At 41.4% G+C, this 24114-nt stretch overlaps 1 protein-coding gene across 3 annotated transcripts; it reads left to right on the top strand.

Moving 5' to 3' along the window:
* The first annotated feature begins 5 nt into the window (after positions 1-5).
* On the top strand, positions 6-23837 carry MAPK6 (mitogen-activated protein kinase 6). 3 transcript variants are annotated; one of them, XM_037910620.2, is made up of 6 exons: positions 6-237; positions 10420-11624; positions 13282-13426; positions 19025-19189; positions 20574-20775; positions 21595-23837. In XM_037910620.2, exons 2-6 carry the CDS (start codon positions 11070-11072, stop codon positions 22691-22693), a joined length of 2166 nt encoding a protein of 721 aa, XP_037766548.1. In that variant the 5' UTR covers positions 6-237; positions 10420-11069; the 3' UTR covers positions 22694-23837. The 3 variants fall into 3 exon arrangements, with proteins under 3 accessions (XP_037766548.1, XP_037766549.1, XP_037766550.1); XM_037910621.2 differs by lacking the exon at positions 6-237 and adding an exon at positions 283-434; XM_037910622.2 differs by lacking the exon at positions 6-237 and adding an exon at positions 643-1150.
* Positions 23838-24114: the final 277 nt, after the last annotated feature.

Raw genomic sequence — 24114 nt, 5'->3', positions numbered from 1 at the left:
GCCCCGCCCCCTCCCCGCGAGGCGGAGCAGCCGCCTGGGCCCCGCCCCTCGCTCCACGAAGGCGGAGCCAGCCGGCGCCCGCCCCTCTCTACCCTTGGAGCCGGGTTACATGGCGGCGGCTGGAGCGGCAGCGAGGCAGCCGGGGACCGGAGCCGGAGCCGGAGCGGAGCCCGCCGTCAGGGCCGGGCGGTCCAGGAGCCTGTGCAGCGCAGCCCCTCAATGAGCCTGGGCAGCCCCGTGAGTGTGGCCGGCCGGCGAGCGGGCGGGGCCAGGCCGCAGTGCGCGGCGCGCGGGGCCTGGCCGCACAAAGGCGCTTTGTTCCCTCCCCGCTGCCCGGGATCTCCCCCGCTGCCGGGCCCGCGGGCCTGGGCCGGGAGCCTTCGCAGTGCGGCGGGCACATGCCCCTCCCGGGCAGGGCTGCAGCCGGCCCTGGGGTAGGTCAGGCCGCCCGGGCTGCCCCGGGTGCGGAGGGGACGCGGCCGCCCAGCTCCTCTCACCCGTGGCGGGCGCGCCCCGCGCGGGGTTATGCGGCGCCCATGGGGCGGGGAGACCTGGCCCAGTCCCCACCGGGCTGAGGCAGCGTGGCTGGCCGGCCCCGGGCTGCCACTCCCGGGAGGGGGCTTTTCCTCTGCGGCTGAGCGCTGGGGGAAGGGTCTGGTCAAGGGGGAAGCCTGGCTCGGCTGCCGCCCGCGGGCTAGGGGGACCCCGGCCACAGGGCACCCGCAGCCCTCCCTGAGCTCTTCCTCCAGGCTGCGCCTCGCTCTTCCCTCCATGTGGGCAGAGGGTGACACAACTGCTCCATTACGGGAAGGGTTGGCGAGCTGTAACCGGGGCTGTCCCCGCTGCGCCGAGCCCCCAGGGCGCTCCGCCACCGCCGCCTGGCCGGAGCCCAGGGTGCGCTGTTAGACAGCGGCCGGGCTCCAGCCCGGAGCTGGCTGCCTTAGAGAAGGAGCCGTGTGTTGCTACTGAGTTCGTGGTGCGCTTTGGGGGCCCTTGAGATGGAAGAAGCTGTGTAATGGTAGGGCTTTGTCTCTGCCTGCAAATGAATCGAAGGACATTTGAAGGTAGACACCTCTTTTGTGCTGTGGTGGCTCGCTGGCAGGATCGCTTGTCAAATATCAAGTCAGGTGTAATAGGTGGCAGGTATAAGGTCAGTGCTGAATTGTCTTTTGAACATTACTCTTGTCACCTATCTTAACATGTTTCAGTCTCTGCAGAGAGCCAATAGAATGGGGCAGAAATATTGCTACTGGTAGCTGGAATTGTCTCCCTTTTGGGGACCCACCAGATTGCAATGCTGTGCATCTATGTATAGCGTCTTCTTTTTAACACAGTCTTATCTTTCACTCATGGAAACGGGGTGGGTGGGTTGTTCAACAGGTACAAAAATGCAATCCATTAGGGAAATGATAGTTTTCCTTGTTAATGTTCTTTGAAAGGAGCAGTTGAGCAAATAAAAAAATAAACAAATGTGAACTAAAATGTATAGTGTCTTGGTGGCTTATCTTTTCTTTTAAAATTAAAATTGACTACAGAGGCTTTGGCCTGCAGTTGGTAACTTTGAGGGGCCAGACTAGTGTCATAGTGCTTTGTATTACCATTTGGGACATTACATTCTAAGGGTGAAATCCTGGCTCCGGAGAAGTCAATGTAAGTCAATTTGTTTCAGCAGTGAGACTTGGATTTGCCTACGGTCTTCTGCTTCCAAAGTTAACAGTGCCTTGTACCTTTTGTTAGCTAAGGAAATCCTTCTGGTACCTCTGACCATCACTCATTTAAAAGGAGTCCTCTCCAGTTATTAGGATGATGGCAGGTACAGTCTTGAGATAAGTGTTCATGGATCTTCCCGGGGACCTTAGATGACCCTGTGAGGGGAAGGATTTCAGAGTAGCAGCTATGTTAGTCTGTATCCGCAAAAAGAAAAGGAGTACTTGTGGCACCTTAGAGACTAACAAATTTATTTGAGCATAAGCTTTCGTGAGGTACAGCTCACTTCATCCGATGAAGTACTCCTTTTCTTCCTGTGAGGGGAAAGAAGTTTTTTGATTTGTTTATAAGTAGTTAAATTACAGAACAAAAGAACACATTTTGCATGATTGTGAATTTATTAATAAAATGGGCACAGTTGGTCAAACTGGCAAAATAAAGTAATGTTTAAAGCGACTGTGAATGGTGAAAATATTTTTTGTTACGTTAATTAATACAGTATTATTTTTGATCAACTTTGTGGTTAAATTAACTGTTGTGAACAACGGTTGTGATCGAGCCAGTGCAAACATTATGCTAGGTGCTACCACGAGCAAATAGTGTATTATATTTTTATTGCATGAAACAAGTTTTTTAATCTAGCTATAAATTCCAGAAAGTGGTGGTTGATAATTGGAAATATAAATAGACTTTAGGTGGGAGCAGTAATACAATCTGATACTTTTTGAAAAAGGATAGTGGAAACTACAGTTGGAATTTAGATTAGCAGCCAGAAGCCTGACTGAATATATGCTCTTGTGATCAGTCTTTTTATATTTATTCTTGAGACTCTGGTCGAAAATCATATCCTGGTGAAGCAATGAATTTACAGCCACCTTGCAAAGTTGCTATTATCAGAGTTTACCAAATGAAGCTTCTGTGTGTGAAGTATTGACTATTGCATGAAATTACAATAATGGAGCCTCTAAATATTGGTGTGTGTTTGTGTAAAAAAATAAATAAATAAATAAAATCATTTTTCTTTTTCATCTGTCCATTAGTTTTGAGACTAAACTAATAGTAACATCTGCTGACTCTCAGCATATAGTTCCCTAAACTGTAGGGAGTAAGTAGGAGGGTTTAGAAAAACAGCAATTCCATTATGACTCACTCTGCCTACTGACTGCAACGTGGCTGATCTAAAAAAAATATAGATGTGCACCGCATCTTTTATAGTTTAAGGGACAGGGCATATCAGGTTGTGTAATAGTTTTCTTTAGTGTCTCTTACTTAGTCTTGTATTTTCCCTATGAGTAACTAAATGATTACATAATTAAAATTAGCTGTTTTTTTTCAGTAACTGGGAGCCCTGGGGGAAAAAACCCAAATATCTAGTGTAATACTTTACTGTAGTCTTATTGTCTGTAGCATTTATTATATTTAAATGTAAAGATTGATGTAGTGTGCAGTTGGGGAGAAATTGAGGAGATATTTGGAAGGTCTCTTTTGCAAACTGAATTAAGCTTTGTGATGTTGCTTGTGTTAATCGTCAGCCCAGCAAAACATTTCAAGGAAGATGTCTGGCAGTGACTTATGAAAAGAGCAGTTTTGTTTGGCCAGAACTGACCTTCCTTTAAAACATGGCTGTACAAAGATGGTAATCCCTTCGTTCATTTATTTGAAATTTATTCGGGGGGGGGGGGGGCGGGGGGAGGGTCTGGAGTTGTAAGAGTCCTGCTTAGTGTGATCACCTTGAATAGTACCTGGTATCACACATAGTCTAACTGAAAACTACAGTACTGTACATCCGATGCATCCGATTAAGTGAGCTGTAGCTCACGAAAGCTTATGCTCAAATAAATGTGTTAGTCTCTAAAGTGCCACAAGTACTCCTTTTCTTTTTGTGGATACAGACTTACACGGCTGCTACTCTGAGTACTGTACTTAATAAGTAGTTCTATTCAATATATGTAATGGGGCAGAATCTGGTCCTTAGACTCTTATACAATGTACTCCTTTTATAGGAATCACATCTGTCCTGGATGAGTTGATTATTATGAGCAGTTGATTCTTGCAAGCAGAGTATAGATTAGAATAGGAATAATTTTGTCCCAGTGGTTTTGATCACTGTATGCGGTTGATTCTTATATCAGTGATACTTACAAATGGAGTGCACTATACTACACTATATTTAGCAGGAAGATATCTGTTATACATGCTGCATTCTCTAATATTTATATCTGTTCAGTGTATCTGTGTCACAACTTGAAAAAGAATTAGTAGCGACAGATAGCTACATGAAAAGCAATCTTTTTTATATTTATCCTTTTATATGGAGTCCCAAGACAAGGAATTGGACTGGCTCTTCAAAATGTAGGTCTTGTATTGTATAGAAGATCCAGAGTTGACTGTCTTATGTTTAATAAATGTCATTCTTGGCAAGTTTGAACACTTATAAAAACTTCAATTTTATGTGTAAAAACATAAAAGGCACAATTGAAACTGTAAATTTGTTACAGTTCGGAGAAAAACAAACTTGCATCATCATTTGAGGTTACTTTGAGGTTGGCATGGGAAAGGCTTAATAAGAAGTTCCAGATAACTTCTTGTCTCTTCATTCTGACAAGAGCATACAATAATGACTTTAAACCCAACTTTAATCTTTTTTCCTCCCCTTCACTTCTTATGGTCCAATAAAACTATTGTGGTCTTAGTAGCAATCATAAACACTGTACTTATTAACTTGTCTGGGAAAACAGTTGTTATGCAGTGTTGCTGCTTAACCAGCCACTAGAGGAGGCAAAAGTATGATGAAAGCTGGATTCCTGGAAGAGAATATCTTGCAACTACCAGTTTTTACCCTGAGCCAATCCAAGAGGTGGTAGCAGTGAGGACATTACAGAATTTGAGCACAGTGCTATACTATTCAAAAAGCTATTAAGCTAGCCCTCAATGTATTTACCTTCTAGGTGGAAGATGTATAGGTACAGAAAAAAGATAATGGGGAATTAATGATTAAGGGCAAATTTTTTAGATATTTGTTTGCTGAAAACTTTATTATAGTCAGAATTGTGGCTCATCTTCCTCTTACTCATTGGTGTAAGCTATGTTTAGGTGGTGAATAGAGACCTTGAGTATCTCCACCACATTATTAGAAGCCACCGTATAGTTTTTCACATTGTGGACTAGGGTGAATAAACTGACTTATAACATATTTTACACTGTTGTTGTAGCCATATTGGTCCCACGATATTAGAGAGGCAAAATGGGTGAGGTAATATCTTTTATTGGACTCGCTGGTGTTGAGGAAACGGACCTGCTTTTGAGCTTACATAATCTCCTCTTCACATCTGGGATAAGGTACCCAGGGTGTCACAGCTCTGTACAAGGTTGAACACATTGTTTAGCATAAGGAGTTAACATGCTGTAAGAGACCATTCAAGGTGACATGGGCAGTAAACCCTCTTTGTCCTACAGCTGCAGTGGTGTTATAACATGGTAGTCCAGTGAGTTAGTTCCTACAAAAGAACTGTATTAAGGCACACTAACTGCAAGACACTTTTCAAATGGTTGAATGCTTGTATATCTATTTATCTGAAGTGCTTCCGTGGCTCCCATTGCTGTTGTATCTGAATGCCTCGCAATCTTTATCTTTTATCAGTTATCCTCCCAATACTTTATGATGTAGGGAAATACTTCTGTTCCCATTTTACAGATGGGGAACTGAGGCCTAGAAAGTCTAGTGACTTGTCTGTGGTCACAGAGGAAGTCTGTGTATTAGTGTTTAACTCTCTAGTGTTTTTCCATACTTCCTTTCCAGCTAGCCCAACTTATATCTCATTTTGTTTTCATTTTGATAGAGTTCTTATGAAAATTGGCTTAATATGTCATGCAGAGGAAGGATATTGCATGACCTGATATTAAATAAATAAAAAGCCATTTTTAATGGGATTAGGGATGAGACTTGGGGAGAGAAGGAATGGGGACTGCAACTTCCTTTTCACAAAGTTAATACAGCTGTCTTTGGTGCTTTTTGACTTTCATTAGTGTTGTCACTTCCGTGCAAACCCTGAAATGATGATGGGAAGATAAGCAGATTTTGCTTGCTACCTCTATTTCCTAGCTAAAGGACTGACCAAATGTCTTCTTTCCTATTCCAGTCCTTTTCAGTGAAACATATTAAAGTATGGACTCTGGACGCAGTATCAAACAGAGTTGGAGAGAGAATCTATTGCCTGCACATAGAAAAAATCAGAACCGTGAAATGACAATGGTGTTACTTATGGGGAAAAAAGAAGACCCTAAAGAATAGAAATAATAAAATTTTAGAAGTACATATGTAGATGATCTTGAGTTAATGAAAGATTTGAATGAATTAAAGTTTCAAAAATGATCCTTCCACAATAATTTTAGAAATATTTGAAGGAAAGGTAACTCTCAGTGGGTTCAATTGGTTTGCAGGGAGTAATCTGACTACAATTTTTCTGCTAGATTGTGTAGATGAATTGCCTGTTGATAAAATGATGTTGTCTTTGCAAATGACTGTCTGTGGATATAAACCAGTAATAAAATAATTCCTATAAGGTAAATTGAAATTGAATTAACAATCAAGGTGTTAGGAACAGCTTGATGGTAGTTGACTGTACCTTAGGCCAATTAATACTAGAATGTAACATATTTCCTACATGTAAAAGGTGTCATCTCCATAGGAAAGGTCCTCATATATTTAGGTAATAACTTCCATTATAAACTAAAAATGGGATTTGGGGCACAAGAACAAGTGTTCAGAAATTTTACATACGGCAGGTCAAATTTAGAGGGTTGATTATACATATTGCTTGAATGATTTCTCGGTATTCCATTCAATTTATAATGAGCCCCTAAAAAACACTTAATCTGCTTACGGTTAAGGTTGCTCAAATAAGCTTCCTCAGAACTCCCTAAAATTTTAAGGCTACATTCAGACACCATACAATATGTCATCAAAAAGTAGCCCACCACCCTCAAAAAATTCAACTGAATCAGTATATAAATACCTTCTAACTAGGGCTGTCAAGCGATTAAAAAAATTAATCGTGCAATTTAAAAGATTATAGAATATCATTTATTTAAATATTTTTGGGTGTTTTCTACATTTTCAAATATATTGATTTCAGTTACCACACAGAATACAAAGTGTATAGTGCTCAGTTTATATTATTTTTTATTACAAATATTTGCACTAAAACAAAACAAAAGAAATAGTATTTTGCAATTCACCGAATACAAATAATGTAGTGCAAAGTTGAACTTGTTGAATTATATACAAAAAAATAACTGCACTCAAAAACAAAACAATGTAAAATTTAGAGCCTACAAGTCCACTCAGTCCTACTTTTTGTTCAGCCAATCACTCAGACAAACAAGTTTGGGTACATTAGAAGGAGCTAATGCTGCCCACTTCTTGTTTACAGTGTCACCTGAAAGTGACAACAGGTGTTTGCATGGTACTGTTGTTGCTGGCATCACAAGATATTTACGTGCCAGATGCGCTAAAGATTCATATGTCCCTTCATGCTTCAACCACCATTCCAGAGGACATGTGTCCATGCCTATAATGTGTTCTGCTTGATAACGATCCAAAGCAGTGCGGACTGACGCATATTCATTTTCATCACCTGAATTGGATGACCCCAGCAGAAGGTCGATTTTCTTTTTTGGTGGGTTGGGGTCTGTAGTTTCTGCATTGGAGTGTTGCTCTTTTAAGTCTTCTGAAAGCTTGCACCACACCTCATCCCTCTCAGATTTTGGAAGGCACTTCAGATTCTTAAACCTTGGGTCGAGTGCTGTAGCTATCTTTAGAAATCTTACATTGGTACCTTCTTTGCATTTTGTCAAATTTGCAGTGAATGTGTTCTTAAAATGTGCTGGGTCATCATCCGAGACTGCCATAACATGAAATATATGGCAGAATGTGAGTAAAACAGAGCAGGAGACATACAATTCTCCCCCAAGAAGTTCAGTCAGAAATTTAATTATCACATTTTTTTAATGAGCGTCGTCATTATGGGCCATACGAATGTTTAGCATATCTGGCACGTAAATACCTTGCAACGCTGGCTACAAAAGTGCTATGCAAATGCCTATTCTCACTTTCAGGCGACATTGTAAATAAGAAGCGGGCAGCATTATGTTCCATAAATGTAAACAAACTTGTTTGTCTTAGTGATTGGCTGAACATGAAGTAGGACTGAGTGGACTTGTAGGCTGTAAAGTTTTACATTGTTTTGGGGTTTTTTGAGTGTAGTTATGTAACAAACAAAAAATCTACATTTGTAAGTTGCACTTCCATGATAAAGAGATTGCACTACAGTACTTGTATGAGGTGAATTGAAAAATAGTATTTATCATTTTTACAGTGCAAATATTTATAATAAAATAATATAAAGTGAGCACTGGACACTTCGTATTTTGTGTCGTAGTTGAAATCAGTATATATGAAAATGTAGAAAAAATCCAGAAATATTTAATAAATTTCAATTGGTATTCTATTGTTTAACAGTGCGATTAATCGCAAATAATTTTTTTGAGTTAATCACAGGAGTTAACTGCGATTAATTGACAGCCCTACTTCTAACACATTCAGTTCAGCAGTTGTAGTGCCCTTAATGCTCAGTACCGGATTGCCAATGATGCCGTCCACACCGGGCCCATGATGCTTGCCAGGCATAGGCGTAATGGGAGAGTTTCGTTTGGGGGGCTATGCGAGCTCCAGAAGCTCTGTAGAAGTCGGGGGGCTACCATCCCCGGACTGTGGCCTCTTCCTCCCCAAGGCCCCTGCTGCCCACCACTTGCTCCTCTCCACTCCTTCCTCCCCTTCACTCGCCCTTAAGGCAGGAAAAAGTGATACGGCCATGGGCCCTTGGCTCCCCCGTTCCAGTTCACCATATCTCTATATATGAATATCATGTCAAATAAAAATTTCAACGGCTGTAAGAGATCCAATACATTATGAGATCGCAAGAAACATGAATGTGTCATCCAATGATCACACATTCCAAAAAGGCAAATGATACAAACGAGTAAGGGATAGTCCCGAGGGAATTCTGCACAAAATAAATAAATAAATCTGTGCATAATATTTTAAAATTCTACATCTTTCATTTCTCAATAAATGTGGATGTTCCAGTATGGCAGTGGGGAGCACAGGCCACTGGCTGCACTGAGGTGGGAGATCACCCTGCAGCCTGCCCCACGCCAAGGCACAGATTCAGCAGTGAGGCTGCACCTGACCTGACACACCACAAGGGCTAGGCATGTCCCAGAAACACTCTGGGGCCCTGCCCCTCTACCCTCGGTGTGCCAAGATAGTAAGCAAGAGAGACAGAGTCTCACATGCAAGTCCAGCTCTGGCCCCCGATCCAGGTGTGGGACAAGCAAGCCCAGCCCAGCAGGAACCAAGTGTGCAAGGTTTTTGTGGAGGGATCCAGTTATGGGGTGAGAGGGTTCTGTGTGGGGCAGTCTGAGCGTGGATGGCTTGGTGAGGGGTCTGGGTGTGGGGGGATCTGTGCACAGGGGCTCGTTGCGGGGTTCTGGGTGCAGGGGGAATGGGAGTCTGCAGGGGGGTCTGGGTGAAGGTGGTTGGAGCTCAGCAGGAGGGGTCTGGGTGTGGAGGGATGGGACTCGGCAGGTAGGGTCTGGGGGGCTCAGTGATGTGGGGGGGGGAAGTGGGGCTCAGTGGAGTAGCAGTCCGGGTTTAGGGGAAATGGAGCTTGGTGGGATGAGGATCTGGGGTGCAGCTGGTTGAGGCTTGTCAGGGAGTGGCCTGGGTGCAGGGGTGGGGGTGGGGGTCAAGATGCAGGTGTAAGGGACCGGCAGGGAGTCTGGATGCTGGGGGGGGTGGGCCTCAGTTGGATGGGAGTTTAGGTGCTTGGGGCTCAGTGAGGGGGGGGAGACGGGACTTGAGGCTTGGGAGCCTCAGTCTGAGTATCATTGCTTTGTAGCCAGATGTGTGTATTGTGTAAACTTTGTAAAGCATTCCTCATTGAATGCAAAGTTTGAAGTTTCAAATAAGTTATTTATAAAAAGCCAAAGGCTCTCACTCAACTCAAGAATGGCTGAACTGGTTTTCCTTAAACTTTCCTTTAAAAATCACATTAGGCTTAGACCAGTGGTTCTCAAACTTCCTTGCACCATGACCCACTTTGGACAACAAAAATTACTACACGACCGCAGGATGTGGGACCCACAGTTTGCAAATCCCTGGGCTAGACCATATATATATATATATATCCATATATATATATATATATATATAAATTGTATGCAAACGTGATTTTTTTCACCATTTTGAATGGGGAGCAGCAGAATATTATAACGAAATTCTTGCTACTGACCTCTCTACAACAGAAAGAAATCTCGGAGAATTGTCAAGATTTATACCATGCTTCCTTCATTATTCAAATCCAATAGCTCTCTTTGTCTGCATATCTAATATATTAGTGGCAACAGAGGAAAGTTATTCAGAGGCAGCAGGTTGGTGGTTAGTGTCACTTCATCCTCAAAGAGCATAAAAAGTATGCATTATTTCTAGTTCTATAATTATGGTGGTTTTCTTTTTTGAGGTTACAGGTGATGTGCTCAAATAATGACCTACAACTTATCTGAAGCAGTCTAAAAGGGTTTTTTTGTATAGAAATGCTGACCTATTTTCTTTCTCTCTCCTTTTTTTTTTTTTTTTAATTTCTCCTCCAGGTTGTCACGGAATAAAATGGATGGTAGCTTTGATTGTGATTGTGGTGAGCTGGAGCCACCTGATCATTAACAGAAGGCGTCTTTTGTAAATCAAGATCCGCCAGTTTCCTGTTTAACTAGACTGTAAACAAAGGAGGAAGAAAAGGAAGAAAAAACATAGTGCTTACCAGCACCATAGAATGACGCTGCTCAGGACCAGTCCAACACTGAATGTATCTGCACTGTGAGGAGGAGGATGTTAATAGAAGTCTATTATGTGCATATTTATTCACATTTTTGTTAAATGTTACCCAGTTGCATGGTAGAGCTGAGTGCATAGTATGTCATTTCATTTCGTTTGAGTTTCTTGTGAGTATTTTCTTTAATGTCTGCAGAGATTCTGCACCTTTCTTGAACTATGAATGCTGCAATCTTTCTATCTTATGCTCAGTTTGAGTTATAGCGTTTGTCGGCTCTAAATTTAAGGGGACACAACAGGCCTGGTTGGCTAATAATGCAATGAGAGTGTCAAAAAACCATATTGCAGTCAAAGCCAAGTTTTTCTTCTCCCTTTCTGTAAGATCTTTCCTTCAGATACCAGTGGAAGAGTGTCTACGTATTTACAGAAGCTTGGTAGCTTAAGAGGAAAAAGAAACTTGAAGAATTTCAAAATGGCAGAAAAGTTTGAAAGTCTCATGAACATTCATGGTTTTGATCTGGGCTCTCGGTATATGGACTTGAAACCACTGGGCTGTGGTGGAAATGGCTTAGTTTTTTCTGCTGTCGATAATGACTGTGATAAAAGAGTGGCTGTCAAGAAAATTGTCCTCACAGATCCTCAGAGTGTTAAACATGCTCTACGTGAGATTAAAATTATTAGAAGACTTGACCATGATAACATTGTGAAAGTATTTGAAATTCTTGGTCCCAATGGAAGCCAGTTAACGGATGATGTGGGCTCCCTTACGGAACTGAACTGTGTTTACATTGTTCAAGAGTACATGGAGACGGATCTGGCTAACCTGTTAGAGCAGGGCCCTTTACTGGAAGAACATGCCAGGCTTTTCATGTACCAGCTGCTACGTGGGCTCAAGTATATTCACTCTGCAAATGTTCTGCACAGAGATCTCAAACCAGCTAATCTTTTCATTAATACGGAAGACTTGGTGCTGAAGATTGGCGACTTTGGTCTTGCACGGATCATGGATCCTCATTATTCCCATAAGGTTTGTGAAGAGATGGATTCACATTTTAAAAAGTGATATTCCAATAGCCTATCCGTCTTAGAATGGTCTCTCTTTGTCTAGATATTTTAATAGTATTCATCATTATAAGTGCTTGATGGCAGGGTTGGTGAAAGTGGAAAGTTTCTTAGGCCTATCCTGGATTGGTAACTAACTTTCCCTCATAGTATTTTACAAAGTTGCAGCATTTGCTGTTTGGCTAAGAACACTGGCAGAGTAAGGCTATGTCTACACTGCGTACCTTTCAAAAGCGCAGCTGTGTCAGTGCAGCTGCACCATTGTAAGTTGTGCTGTGTAGCCGCTGTGTAGCCGCTCTGTGTAGCTGTCTCCCAGAGACATAATATAGCCACCTCCAACAAGGGGTGGTAGCTTTGTCTCCGGGAGTGCGGCTTCCACTGATGAAGCGCTGTCCACGCTAGCACTATTGTCCTTAAAACTTTTTTGTCATTGAGGGGGGTGGTTTTTTCACACCTCTGAGTGACAAAAATTTTAATGAAAGTGCTAGTGTAGACATAGCCTAAGTTAAAATGTCATTATCTCCATAGGTAGGCATTAATGGCTGCTAGAGTACCATGAATGTCTTGCCTTCAGCCCCAAAACATTGAGATTTTCACCTCTGTTGGCTTTGTGTCTCATCTGGCCTTTTGAAAGTTCTGAGCTTGCTACTTTAGTTAACTATCTCCCATGGCAAGTTACAAGTAAATTAATCTAGGGTTGCAGTGTTTAAAATTTTGGCAAATGCAGTGGATGAGAGTGCTGCTTTTTTAAAAAAAATCCTTATACATTTAATATTTTGGGGGGCTTGTTCTGCCCTCAGATAATTTGTTTACTTCCAAGGGGAGATTGCATGTACGTAACCAGGAAGAGAATTTAACTCTGAGTATTTATAAAAGCAGTATTTAGATGAACAAATGCACAATTTAGGATTTAAGAGCAACGCATACATGTAGAATTACAGGAACTTTAGATTATTTTAAAATATCTCAAAGAAAAGGAGTACTTGTGGCACCTTAGAGACTAACCAATTTATTTGAGCATAAGCTTTCGTGAGCTACTCAGATAAATTGGTTAGTCTCTAAGGTGCCACAAGTACTCCTTTTCTTTTTGCGAATACAGACTAACACGGCTGTTACTCTGAAACCTTTAAAATATCTGTGCATCCCCAGTGTACAAATGTGACTACTCACTGGGCTTTAGTAGTAGTAGTGTGATCTTCCTTTTGTTGTTTCATGTCTCAGAAGGGATTTGTTTATTATCTCCATTAACTTGACATTTGGAAATAAGGAACTTTTGAGGAGCTATACCTAATTTGACTAATAAAATAATATCATACTGATTTATGCAAATCAAGTTGCAAGTGATTGATTAAATACAATCACCATTGTACTTAACTGTTTTAAAGATTGCTGTAAAATAGCCCTTTCAAGATCAAACTTGGAGCTCATTGCAAACAGTATTTAAACTTGTTTAGTGTGCTTATAAAATATACAGTATTGGTATGTGTGGTACACTAAATGTAACAGGTAGGACAATATATGTGGTCAAATGGTCTAATATTGTCCTTATCTCTGGAGGCTTGGATTAAAATAATTTTTTGTCTTGAGGAAATCTTACTTGCATTTTCTTTTTTCTTCCTTAGGGCCATCTTTCTGAGGGATTGGTTACTAAATGGTACAGATCACCCCGTCTCCTACTTTCTCCTAACAACTACACTAAAGCCATTGACATGTGGGCTGCAGGTTGCATCTTTGCTGAAATGCTGACTGGGAAAACCCTCTTTGCAGGTTGGTAGCGTACTGATTGTCATTCACCCAGGCACACCGGCTGCTGCTGGGGCAGTCTCGCCCCCCCACTCCCCAGCAGCAAGAGTTTGGGGAGAGCTCAGGGCTGGGGTGTGGGGAGGTGCTTACCTGGGGGGGGGGGCTCCCCAGAAAGGTGAGAGGAACACCCCTCCCTCAGCTCCTCCTAGCTCCATGGGCTGCCTCTGCCGGGAGGCACCACCCCCGCAGCTCCTAGCCGATGGGAGCTGCAGAACTGGGGCTTGGAGTGGAGGCAGCATGTGGAGCTCAGGAGCAGGGAAGGTAGCCTGCCCCAGCCTTGCCAACCCTCTTTCTGCCTCCCTTTCCCCCGAGCACCGGTGGTGCCACTGGCCGCCGCCTCCCCCCCCGCCCCAGCACACGTGGCGGGTGCGCACGGCCCCCCCCCTCGCAGCACCTGTGGTGCCCCCTGGTCTGGCCCCCCGAAGCTGCCCCCACCCCAAGTTTTAGTCAAGGGTATGTAGTAAAAGTCATGGACAGGTCATGGGCTGTGAATGTTTGTTTACTGTCCATGACTTTTACTAATAATACCCGTGACTAAAACGTAGCCTTATTTATAGCCCACTTCTGGTGCTCCATTGGTGCAGAAAGGACATTGTTTAGGGTAGGGTATGTCCCTTTATGAGTTTGTGATTGTCCCAGCAAAATTTGTAACCTCCATTAATGTTTTCAATCACATGGGATGCAAACTTTTACTTTCCCGGAGAACTACACTAACTTCTGCCGGTATAACTAACACATCTACAATGAATGAAATACAGGTCTCACAACAGTACAAGCAAAATCCATTCAGTTCTTTGAGTTGGGAGTGTGACGACACTGTTTCCATACACTTAAAAAAAAAAAAAAAATCGCTGCAAGGAAATTCCTAACTTCAGGCATCAATATAAAAGTTAAGATGAGAGCATTTTGCCCTTTAAAATGCCATTGATTGGGTACCCTATCTTTGAAAATCACTAGGAACTTGAAGGTACATAGAGATCTGCCTCTCTCCAGAAGTTTGTCCTGGAATTAGTAGATGTATTAAATCTTTCAGTGAGCACTGAGAAGTGTCTCTTAGTACTGAAGAGTACTGACATGTCTCTTAGTATCAAAATGTTTAATACTCTAAAAATAGAAATATAATGTGCCTCTAGCTTATTGAGAATGATTGAAAGAAATGTTAGATGGCTCTGATGGAAAGAATGCTAGTCAGTAACAAAAAGTCCTGAAATTTGGTGCTGTGGGTGCATTGATTCCGTTCTAATATAGCACAAACACAGAATCTCCTTATATTAAAAATGTAATCTAAAAATATTTTAGTAGCAATGTTGCGTCACTAGCATTTAGATTACATTTTTAATATACATTGATCCTAGGATTATGCTCTTGCCCTTTCCTATGTCAGAACTATTACATAAATAAAAGCATAAAGCCATGTATTGTCTTGATGTCTTTCATAATGGTAGCTTAATTTTACATCTTGTTTGTTCAATTTTTCTTGAAAAATGAAAGGACAAACCGTCTATATTTGTAGTTTCAATTTCAGCCTTAACCTGGCCTCAAAACACTTACCACCTATGGATTATAAACAGCCTCCACTTTACTTTATCTGTCCACCTTAACTTATTTACATCTTCCCTATGGGCCGCAAACCACTTCTTGCCTCCATCCACATTCTACGTACTGACCATCGCATATGGGTCAAACGACTCTACTTCGCTTCAGAACACCCTACCCCTTCCCCACTCCTCTTGGTTAGATGAGTGTCTTGCATTTTGGCTTTTATATCATGCTTTCCTCCTCCACTATCTCACTATGGACTGGCAAGCTCAATCTACTCTACCCTTCATAGAGGGGTTTTCCAGCTGCTCACTTCTGTTTTGCCCTCTAGACATGGGTTGGAGATCATGCCCTTCCATTACAGACAGATTCACTATTTCATTCTCTGCTACGCCCATAGACTGAGACTTGTTCTTTATCTTGGCCTGATTTGATTTTAAATATCAAGATTGAGTATTAATCCAGACATTTATTTTATTATGTGAAAAGAGTGGGCTAAAAAAAGTACTTACAAAGCAGCCAAGCTTTAACCTATCTCTTAAATGCTACAGTATAGCTTAATTTTGTGTGTTGAAGGCATGGTAGCTGCAGCAATGTATCTTACAGGGAAAGTGAGTTAGGCTGGGCTGTTGACAAGGATATGTGTGGATAGTTGTATAAGGAGACTTGCTTCGTGAGGATGCTTTGAAGCTCATATTTAATAGGAGTTTGACAGAAGTACTTGCAGAGCTCTTTCATATTTGCTAGGTATAACAAAAAAAAATATAGGATGCACTTATGTTGGTGATGTACAGAGTTTGGTGCATTAAGGAGAGCTTAATGCTGTTGTCTGTTTGTGCTCTGCTAAAAGGTGGTTTCCTAGAAAAGCCAATGACTTCTAATGGCAAAATGTCACTGTAGCTGGAAAGAAGAGTGTGTGTTGTACAGTATTGTAAAGTACATCTTATGAAATTGCTTGTGCTGTGAGGGCTTATGCAGTTTTTCTCTCTAATACAGAAATGTCCAAACTAAAACCACTACAAGACGAACTTCCAAAAGTGCTTAGTACCCACAATTGGGGCCACATTTTTGAGAGCTAATTGTTCTCAATGGAAAATTGTTGGCAGCTGAGCACTTTTGACAGTTTGGTCACTTCATTTAGGTGTCTGAAGGGGAAGTAGCTGAGCTCGCTTGAAAATCTGGCCCTAATTTCTTGGTAAAGACTTTTCTTTCTAACTCTATGCAGTTTTGTCAGCAGGTGTAGGATTCTTGTTTCTAATGCATCCTGTGGCCACAGGCTATACAAATGCATATTTGAGTGTCTCTTGTTTTGCCACCAAGTAGGATACTTGTACATCCTTTCTTCGTGTGTGGTGTCAGTTTAAAAAAAGTTGAGTAAATCACAAGAAGGTGGAGTTGTAAGCCTGTATATCTGGAAACATACATTATCCATCATCCAGACTTTTAAGTTGTGATTCAGCCCTCCTAGGGAAAATCCCAAGTTCAGCATGTCTGTTTACGTGTGATATCAGGTAAAGAAGCAACTAGGAAAAACTCCTACTAAGTCCTTGCTCAGGAAGCTAATTTAGTATCAGCTTCCTGAATAAGAGAGAGGTAAACTTTTAATGTCTTTAGATAGGTGGGAGGAGGGGAAAAGTCCAGAGAGGTATTTAGCATGTTAATATCAAGACATATATTAATTGACTTTTCTGATTGGAACACTGTTCTTTTGAGGTTTTTAATGTTCATTGCCTGTCTGTGCTTTCAAGTTATCCCTCAGAATCCTGCTTATTGGAATGCAACTTCAATGAAAGAGGAAATAATAGACCTCAGAATGCTTGGGGAAAAAAAGTTGATTATAACTATAAAGGAATTTTTAGAAGGCATTTTAAGAGTAGTATAAAATACAGAAGTAATATATTTTTAATAGCAGTTATACATTCACATTTCCAAGCAAATATTTAAACAATAAGTAGTTCATCTTGAATGGAGAAAAGAGAAGATATTTTATTTTCTTAAGCAGATTCTTAAATAGACTGAGAGAGAGAAACTAAAGCAGCTGCTACTCGTCAGCCCAGGCAAGTGAGGTACAGCCTAACCAAAGAATTCAGAAACTAATTTCCAAAAGCTACGTTTTTTGTATATATACAAATTTAAGGACAGTTAAGCATGTATATATTTAAATAAGCTAACGTAACTCCACAAGAAGTGCTTGTGATTTGATTTAAATAAATCTGTCACTTCAGTCTCCCCCTCCTCCCAATCTCCATAGTGAAATGCAATGCCAGAAACTGTAAATATGGGTGGGGCTCAAATTTTGGTTTAGGTAACTGTGCTTCAGGAAGCTGCCTTGTTACCATGGGAACTTACCATGCCCAAGAGTCATTTTGTGAAGACGTTGCTGTGGTAACCACAGCTCGGTGAGGCTGCAGCAGTTACGACCAGTTCTAACAGTGGGGCTGCAATGGGCTTCCTCCCAGCACTGACAGTGGGACTAGCTCCCTGCATGGTCAAGGGACCCTCGACATCATGGCACAACATGCAGGGTGGCTGCTGCAGTCATCCCACCTCACTGCAGCAAGACCCCTAGCCAAGATTGCAAGGAGGAGGACAAGCCTGCAACCACAGGGCAGGCCACCCCACTGTTGAACAGTTCCTGGTTGGGGTCAGCTCCCATTGCCACACTCCTGGTTGACGAGTGAGGCCATCACAGCAAAGCTGCAGGGGGCACCCTGCAGTGCTGCAGAGCCAGTGACACCCAATTCCTGAAGGGGCAAGGTGCAGGGAAAGCTGCAGCCCTTTCATGGGAGAACAGAGGTCCCCGGCTGGGACTATTAGGATGAGTCCCTTGCAGCAGGGGAGGCCACCCTGCTGCTGATTGGTTCCTGTTGGGGTTCTCCTCCTCCTTGCAGTCCTGGTCAGCAGTCTTGTGCCTAAAGGGATCAGGTGTCAGCGGCACTGCATCAGTGCAGGGTGTCCTCTGCGGATCTGCTCGCTCACTCATCAGCTGGGAGCGTGTGGGGGCTGTCCTGCATAGGAGCCATTCAGCAGTGGGGCAGCGTTCCCTACAGCATGGGTCTTGCAGTCCTGGGTGGGAGTGTCTGATCTGTCCTGCCAGGACCTGCTTGCCCACTCCCATGACAACAGAAGGCTCCCTGCACAGCCAGGGTGTTGCTGACACCTGACCCAAACTATGAAGGTGCAAGGCGCAGGAGGGAAGCTACAGTCAGTCCTGGCAGGGCAGAGCAGAGATCCTGGCCAGGACTGTGAGGAGGATGAGTCCCTGGGCCTGGCCACAGGGAGGCCACCCCACCACTGAATGGCTCCTGCTAGGGGCTTATCGTCATCGTCCTCACAGTCATGGCCAGCTGATCAATGGAAAGCTCCCTTCTAATTTAGTAAGTGTTTTGTGTTTAATGCATCTCTTTATGCCTGCTGTCCCATATTTATAGTCTTGGTTTTTGAATAGTCTTCTTAAAGGAAGTGTTGCATGGTTGCCTTTTTAATATGCGTAAGTACACTTCATTAAGTATTTTAAATGTTAATACTGCACTTCAGAAATAAAATACAATATTCATACAAATTTTATGTGGAACACTTTTCTTTGTAATCAACTGATATTGATATGTTGTAATAATATTCCTGACATTACTGCAAGATTTCAGATCCGAATTGTACTGCAAAGGGATCAATTGTTGGGTCTGTGAATTACGTTAAAGTAAATAAAAGGTGAGATGAATCGTCACTGTTCTAGAGGAGCATGGAACCTAAAGTGCTCCAAATATTGAATGAACTATTGAGTAAGCAAAATGGAACAGCTGGAGGGGGCAGGATATTGGCAAAAAACAAGTGGTAAGACCTATTCTTGGAGTTCGATGTACAGAAATTTAAGACCCTGTGAGGCATAATATGCTAACATCTAGCCATGCTACACTAATTCCTTCTAAGTGTACTAAACTACTTTTGAGCTCATGTGTTTGTCAGAAATTAAAGAAAGTTGTTTGGAACATAACTGACTTTTTGTCTTGTCTGCTTAACATTTAGGTGCACATGAGCTTGAACAGATGCAGCTGATTTTAGAGTCAATTCCTGTTGTGCATGAGGAGGACCGTCAGGAGCTTCTCAGTGTAATCCCAGTTTACATTAGAAACGATATGACTGAGCCGCACAAACCTTTAACTCAGCTGCTTCCAGGCATCAGTCCTGAAGGTAAGTGATTCTGAAAAAGATCTAATTTTAGTCCCTGTAAATTAAAAATCTTAAAAATAATAGCAGACAACTTTACAGTGAATGTTTTTGGCACCAACTTGATTACGTACTAAGCATGTTTTCGTGGATGGCAGGATTGATACTATATATGATGTCACATGTTTGACTCTTGGTCATTCTCCAGAATAGGAACTTTATGGAGGCAGTTGTTTCCAGTCCTTGTGAGAAATGGAGCATCTTGTATCACTTAGTCAGTCCTAGAGGAATGTTACATGGCTTTCTTTGCAGGGAGCCGTAGAAAGAGGGGCACCTCTGTGACAATTCAAATAATGCAGAGGTGGGGAGAGGGTTATTGAGACGTTAGCCTTCTAAAGGCATGTGAATGATGTAATTGGTTCAGGAGTATACAGTAATTGTTCTGAAAACATTTTAGGCACTATTTTGTCAAAATTGAAAAGTTTTGGTTCAAGTATTCCTGCTTGAACAAAACATTTTGAATCTTTTTTTGACCATTCCTGAGTAGGTCAGTGGCACTTGCTAACTTGATTTAGACCATGCTAACTCGACTAACTTAAAACTAATAAGAAATTCTCTTTTTAAAATCACCACTTACTGCTGTATTCTGCCTTTCCAGATTTATAGTTAGTCAATGTTCCCTCTAATTTTTTACATCTATGTGCGGAATGAATTTTATGTGCACCAATATGGAGGTGATGTGTGGTGGGGGTGGGACCAAGGGGTTTGGCGTGTGGGAGGGTCTCAGGGCTGGGGCAGAGGGTTGGGGGGGGGGAGGGGCTGAGGGCTCTCGGTGGGGGTGTGGGCTCTGGGTGGGTCTGGGAATGAGAGGTTTGGGGTACAGGAGATGGCTCAGGCCTGGGGCACAGGGTTGGGGTGCTGGGGATGTGAGCTTTGTGGTGGAGCTCGGGATGATGAGGTTGGGGTGCAGGCTGCCCTGGGGCTGCAGTGGGGAGAGAGGACAGACTTCCCCCGCCCTCTCTTGCAGCAGCAGGCCGAGGGAGAGGCGTCTCTCCCCAGCTGTGGCAGCTCCGGGGCTGGGGCCAGGCGAGAGATGCCTCTCCCCGGCCACAGCAGCTCTGGACCTGTGCTGGAGCTGGGGGAGAGGCACCTCTCCCTGCCTGTGCAGCCCTTGAGGGGACTTAGGTTACAGTATGGATTTTTGTCCAGATTGATTTTATCACCTGGTTGCTTTGTCTTAAAATCATTCTGTAGCCTTTAAGTCTCAATGTTTTCAGCAGTCTTTGACATAGACTTACACATGTATAAAATAAAGCACTGGGTTTATAATCCCCAAGTGTAATTGTTTCAGGAATAAAGATTTTCAGCTTCTAATTACTGATCACTGTTGTGGTTTTACTCTCTACAGCACTGGACTTCCTGGAGCAAATTTTGACATTTAGTCCCATGGATCGATTGACAGCAGAAGAAGCTTTGTCCCATCCTTATATGAGCATTTACTCCTTTCCAACGGATGAGCCCATTTCAAGTCATCCTTTTCACATTGAAGATGAGGTTGATGATATTCTGCTCATGGATGAAAGTCACAGCCATATTTATAATTGGGAAAGGTAAATTTATTCCAAATGATGTTTAGATATTAGTGAATTGTCTTGTGCTTCTGAATCATGACATCTTCCTTAAATCTAAAGTAAGAGGCTATATTTGAGATGCTGTGAACACATAACTTAAAGAGCAGTAGAACTCTGCAGAAAGCAGGGATAAGTATTCCCATGTTGAGAAGTTTTTTCCTCCTCCTTCACCTTCCCAGGAACCCCAATTGCATTTTAATTGATTTTTCTAAATTAACTTGAGGATAAGAATTTTCCCACAGCTTGTCTCTGTAATTAGTCTTTATGCGCTTTATAATTGTCCGCTGCAATACAAAGCACAACAAAGACTGACTTGGATATGGTGATGTATGTCTATTTCTCAGTCTGCTAGGCTTTTAAGATTAATTTTTTTAACTTTCTTCAATAAGACAAATTGGTCAGGAATGCAAATTTTCCCTATTCTGCATTCAGTAAATACACTAGTAAAGGCATAGAATTGCAATTGTCATATTTAAAAATATCTTTACTTAAAATAGCATTTCTGATAGAAGAATATTTTGGGGGTTGGAGGATTCTTAATTTGGGTTAAATCTCATATTTTAGTGATTTATATTCTGGTATTTAAAATGATTAAAGACATGCATGTATAAATTACCATATTCAGGGTGCCATTAAAAATCTAAAATACAGATAGAGCCCAGTTCAGTAAATAACTTGCATATGTTGAATTGTAAATGGTCTAGCGGTATTCCTAGCCCTTGCTCATTTTGTCTGGGATAATTTGTAATCAAGAAGGTTTATTTTCATTCACTAACTCTAGGAAATTAATGATTACAGATACCATGAAAGTCAGTTTTCAGATCATGACTGGCCTATTCATAATAACTTTGAAGCTGATGAAGTTCAGCGTGATCCAAGGGCTCTTTCTGATGTCACTGATGAGGAAGAAGTGCAAGTAGATCCTCGCAAATATTTGGATGGAGATCGTGAAAAGTATCTGGAGGATCCTGCTTTTGACACGCACTTCTCTACTGAGCCTTGCTGGCAATATCCTGATCACCATGAAAACAAGTACTGTGATCTGGAATGTAGCCACACTTGTAATTACAAAATGAGGTCATCTTCGTACCTAGATAACTTAGTTTGGCGAGATAGTGAAGTTAACCATTACTATGAGCCCAAGCTTATTATAGATCTTTCTAACTGGAAGGAGCAGAGTAAAGAGAAGTCTGATAAGAAAGGCAAGTCAAAATGTGAAAGGAATGGATTGGTGAAAGCTCAGATAGCTCTTGAGGAAGCATCACAGCAGCTTGTTGAAAAAGAAAGGGAGAAGAATCAAGGGTTTGACTTTGATTCATTTATAGCAGGAACCATTCAACTCAGTTTACAACATGAGTCTACTGATGTTGATAAATTAAATGACTTGAATAGCTCAGTGTCCCAACTGGAATTGAAAGCCTTAATATCAAAGTCAGTAAGCAGAGAGAAACAGGAAAAAGGAATGGCCAACTTGGCACAGTTGGAAGCTCTGTACCAAACTTCTTGGGATAGCCAGTTTGTAAGTGGAGGGGAGGAGTGCTTCCTCATAGACCAGTTTTGTTGTGAAGTCAGGAAAGATGAACAAATTGAGAAAGAAAATACTTACACCAGTTATTTGGACAAGTTCTTTAGTAAGAAAGAAGATACAGAAATGCTAGAAACCGAGCCAGTAGAAGATGGAAAGCTTGGGGAGAAGGAAAGAGAAGAGAGCTTTCTTAGTAACAGTGGGGAGTTTCTCTTTAACAAGCAGTTAGAGGCTATAGGTATCCCTCAGTTTCACAGTCCTGTTGGTTCACCACTTAAATCAATTCAGGCCACATTAACACCTTCTGCTATGAAATCATCTCCCCAGATTCCCCATAAAACATACAGCAGCATTCTGAAACATCTAAACTAAAACACTCAGCAGACATTTTTTTGTATTCTTCATGAGATGTTTGTCTTTTTTTTTTATTATTATTACTAGTGTAAGTAATTTTTTTACTTGAATCAGATGGTGTAATTTTGGTATGGATTTCATTAACGTTCTGTTTACCATCATTTTTACAATCCCAGAATTACTTTCTATACATGAGTTAGTTTTTTGTTTTTAAACTGGCATGTCGTTTGCACACAAAATTAAAGAATAGAGCAGAATAATGCAAAATGTAGGAGGAAACAGAAAAAAATGCACTAAACCAAGTAAAAACATTCTGTCAGTAAAACAGTTGTCCATGTTTTGCAGAAAAAAGAATCTTGCCTTGAAATTTACACAGTGAGACTGTACATAATTGCATGAAAATATCTATTTTTTCCCTGAAACATTTTTTCATTCGTGTATTAGTTTTTCATACTGTATACATTTCTTAGACACATGATACCAGCAGCAACTGAAAATGAATGCAGAATTTGGTACGCATGTGTTATCTACCTCAAGGTAACAGCAGTATGTGGCAAAACATTAACCACCCATAGTGCTTCTCATATGCACTTCTCTTTAGCCAGCATTATTATAGTAGCTATTTTTCCTGAAAAATCATTCAATATTTATAAATGTTCTGGTATGCATTCTTTATAGTGAAGTGTTAATATGTGGCACTTTTATTTATTTTAACAAATAAATGTTTTCTGTAATTACAGAACGTCAACTTAATTTTTGAAGTTACTTGGCAAATAAGGTTTTTGTTTAGCACTATGGTTTATTGCCTACATAGCTGAATATATAATAACATTGGCTTATTCTGAGGCTGTCCAATACATTTTTTTTTAAAGTTTTCATTTCACGTAAAGCACTCACTGTGTATAGGAATTTGTAATTTGGGGGTGCTTGATCTCTCTACAAAAATTAGGAATTGCTTTATCATAAAATGCTCCTAGAAGTCTTAATTGTGTTCATTTTAAAAAAAATTTTGTAATGTTAGTTGTGTGCATGGAAATAATTAAGGTACATTATTATTGTAGGTTAAAAGTTATATATGGTGAGACATTTTGCTTTTACTGTATGTTTTTACTGAATAATTCCCACCCCCAAAACAAGCATGAATAAAATTAGGTTAAATGTAGCATGTAGCATCTCGGTCTTCTGGAAATTTGTTTTACCTTCTGTTTTTTTGTTTTGTTTTTGTTTTTTTTGGGATACTGTATTATTGGCTCCCCTCTTTAAAGAAAGACAAATAAAACATGGCCAGCAAAAAATGACTCTTGTTTCACTACTTGTACAATGAGAATTACCTGCTGCATTGTAACTTAGGTAGATATCACCATTTATATTGTGGCCCGTGTGCCTGCCCCCAGTTTTAAATGGTTTCTGATGCACACTCAGCCTGTGATGACTTGAGT

Source organism: Chelonia mydas, chromosome 10, assembly GCF_015237465.2.
Source record: "Chelonia mydas isolate rCheMyd1 chromosome 10, rCheMyd1.pri.v2, whole genome shotgun sequence".
In the NCBI taxonomy this organism is placed as follows: Eukaryota; Metazoa; Chordata; order Testudines; family Cheloniidae; genus Chelonia; species Chelonia mydas.
Note: the sequence above shows the minus strand (reverse complement) of the source record. Positions and strands in the feature narration are given on the sequence as shown.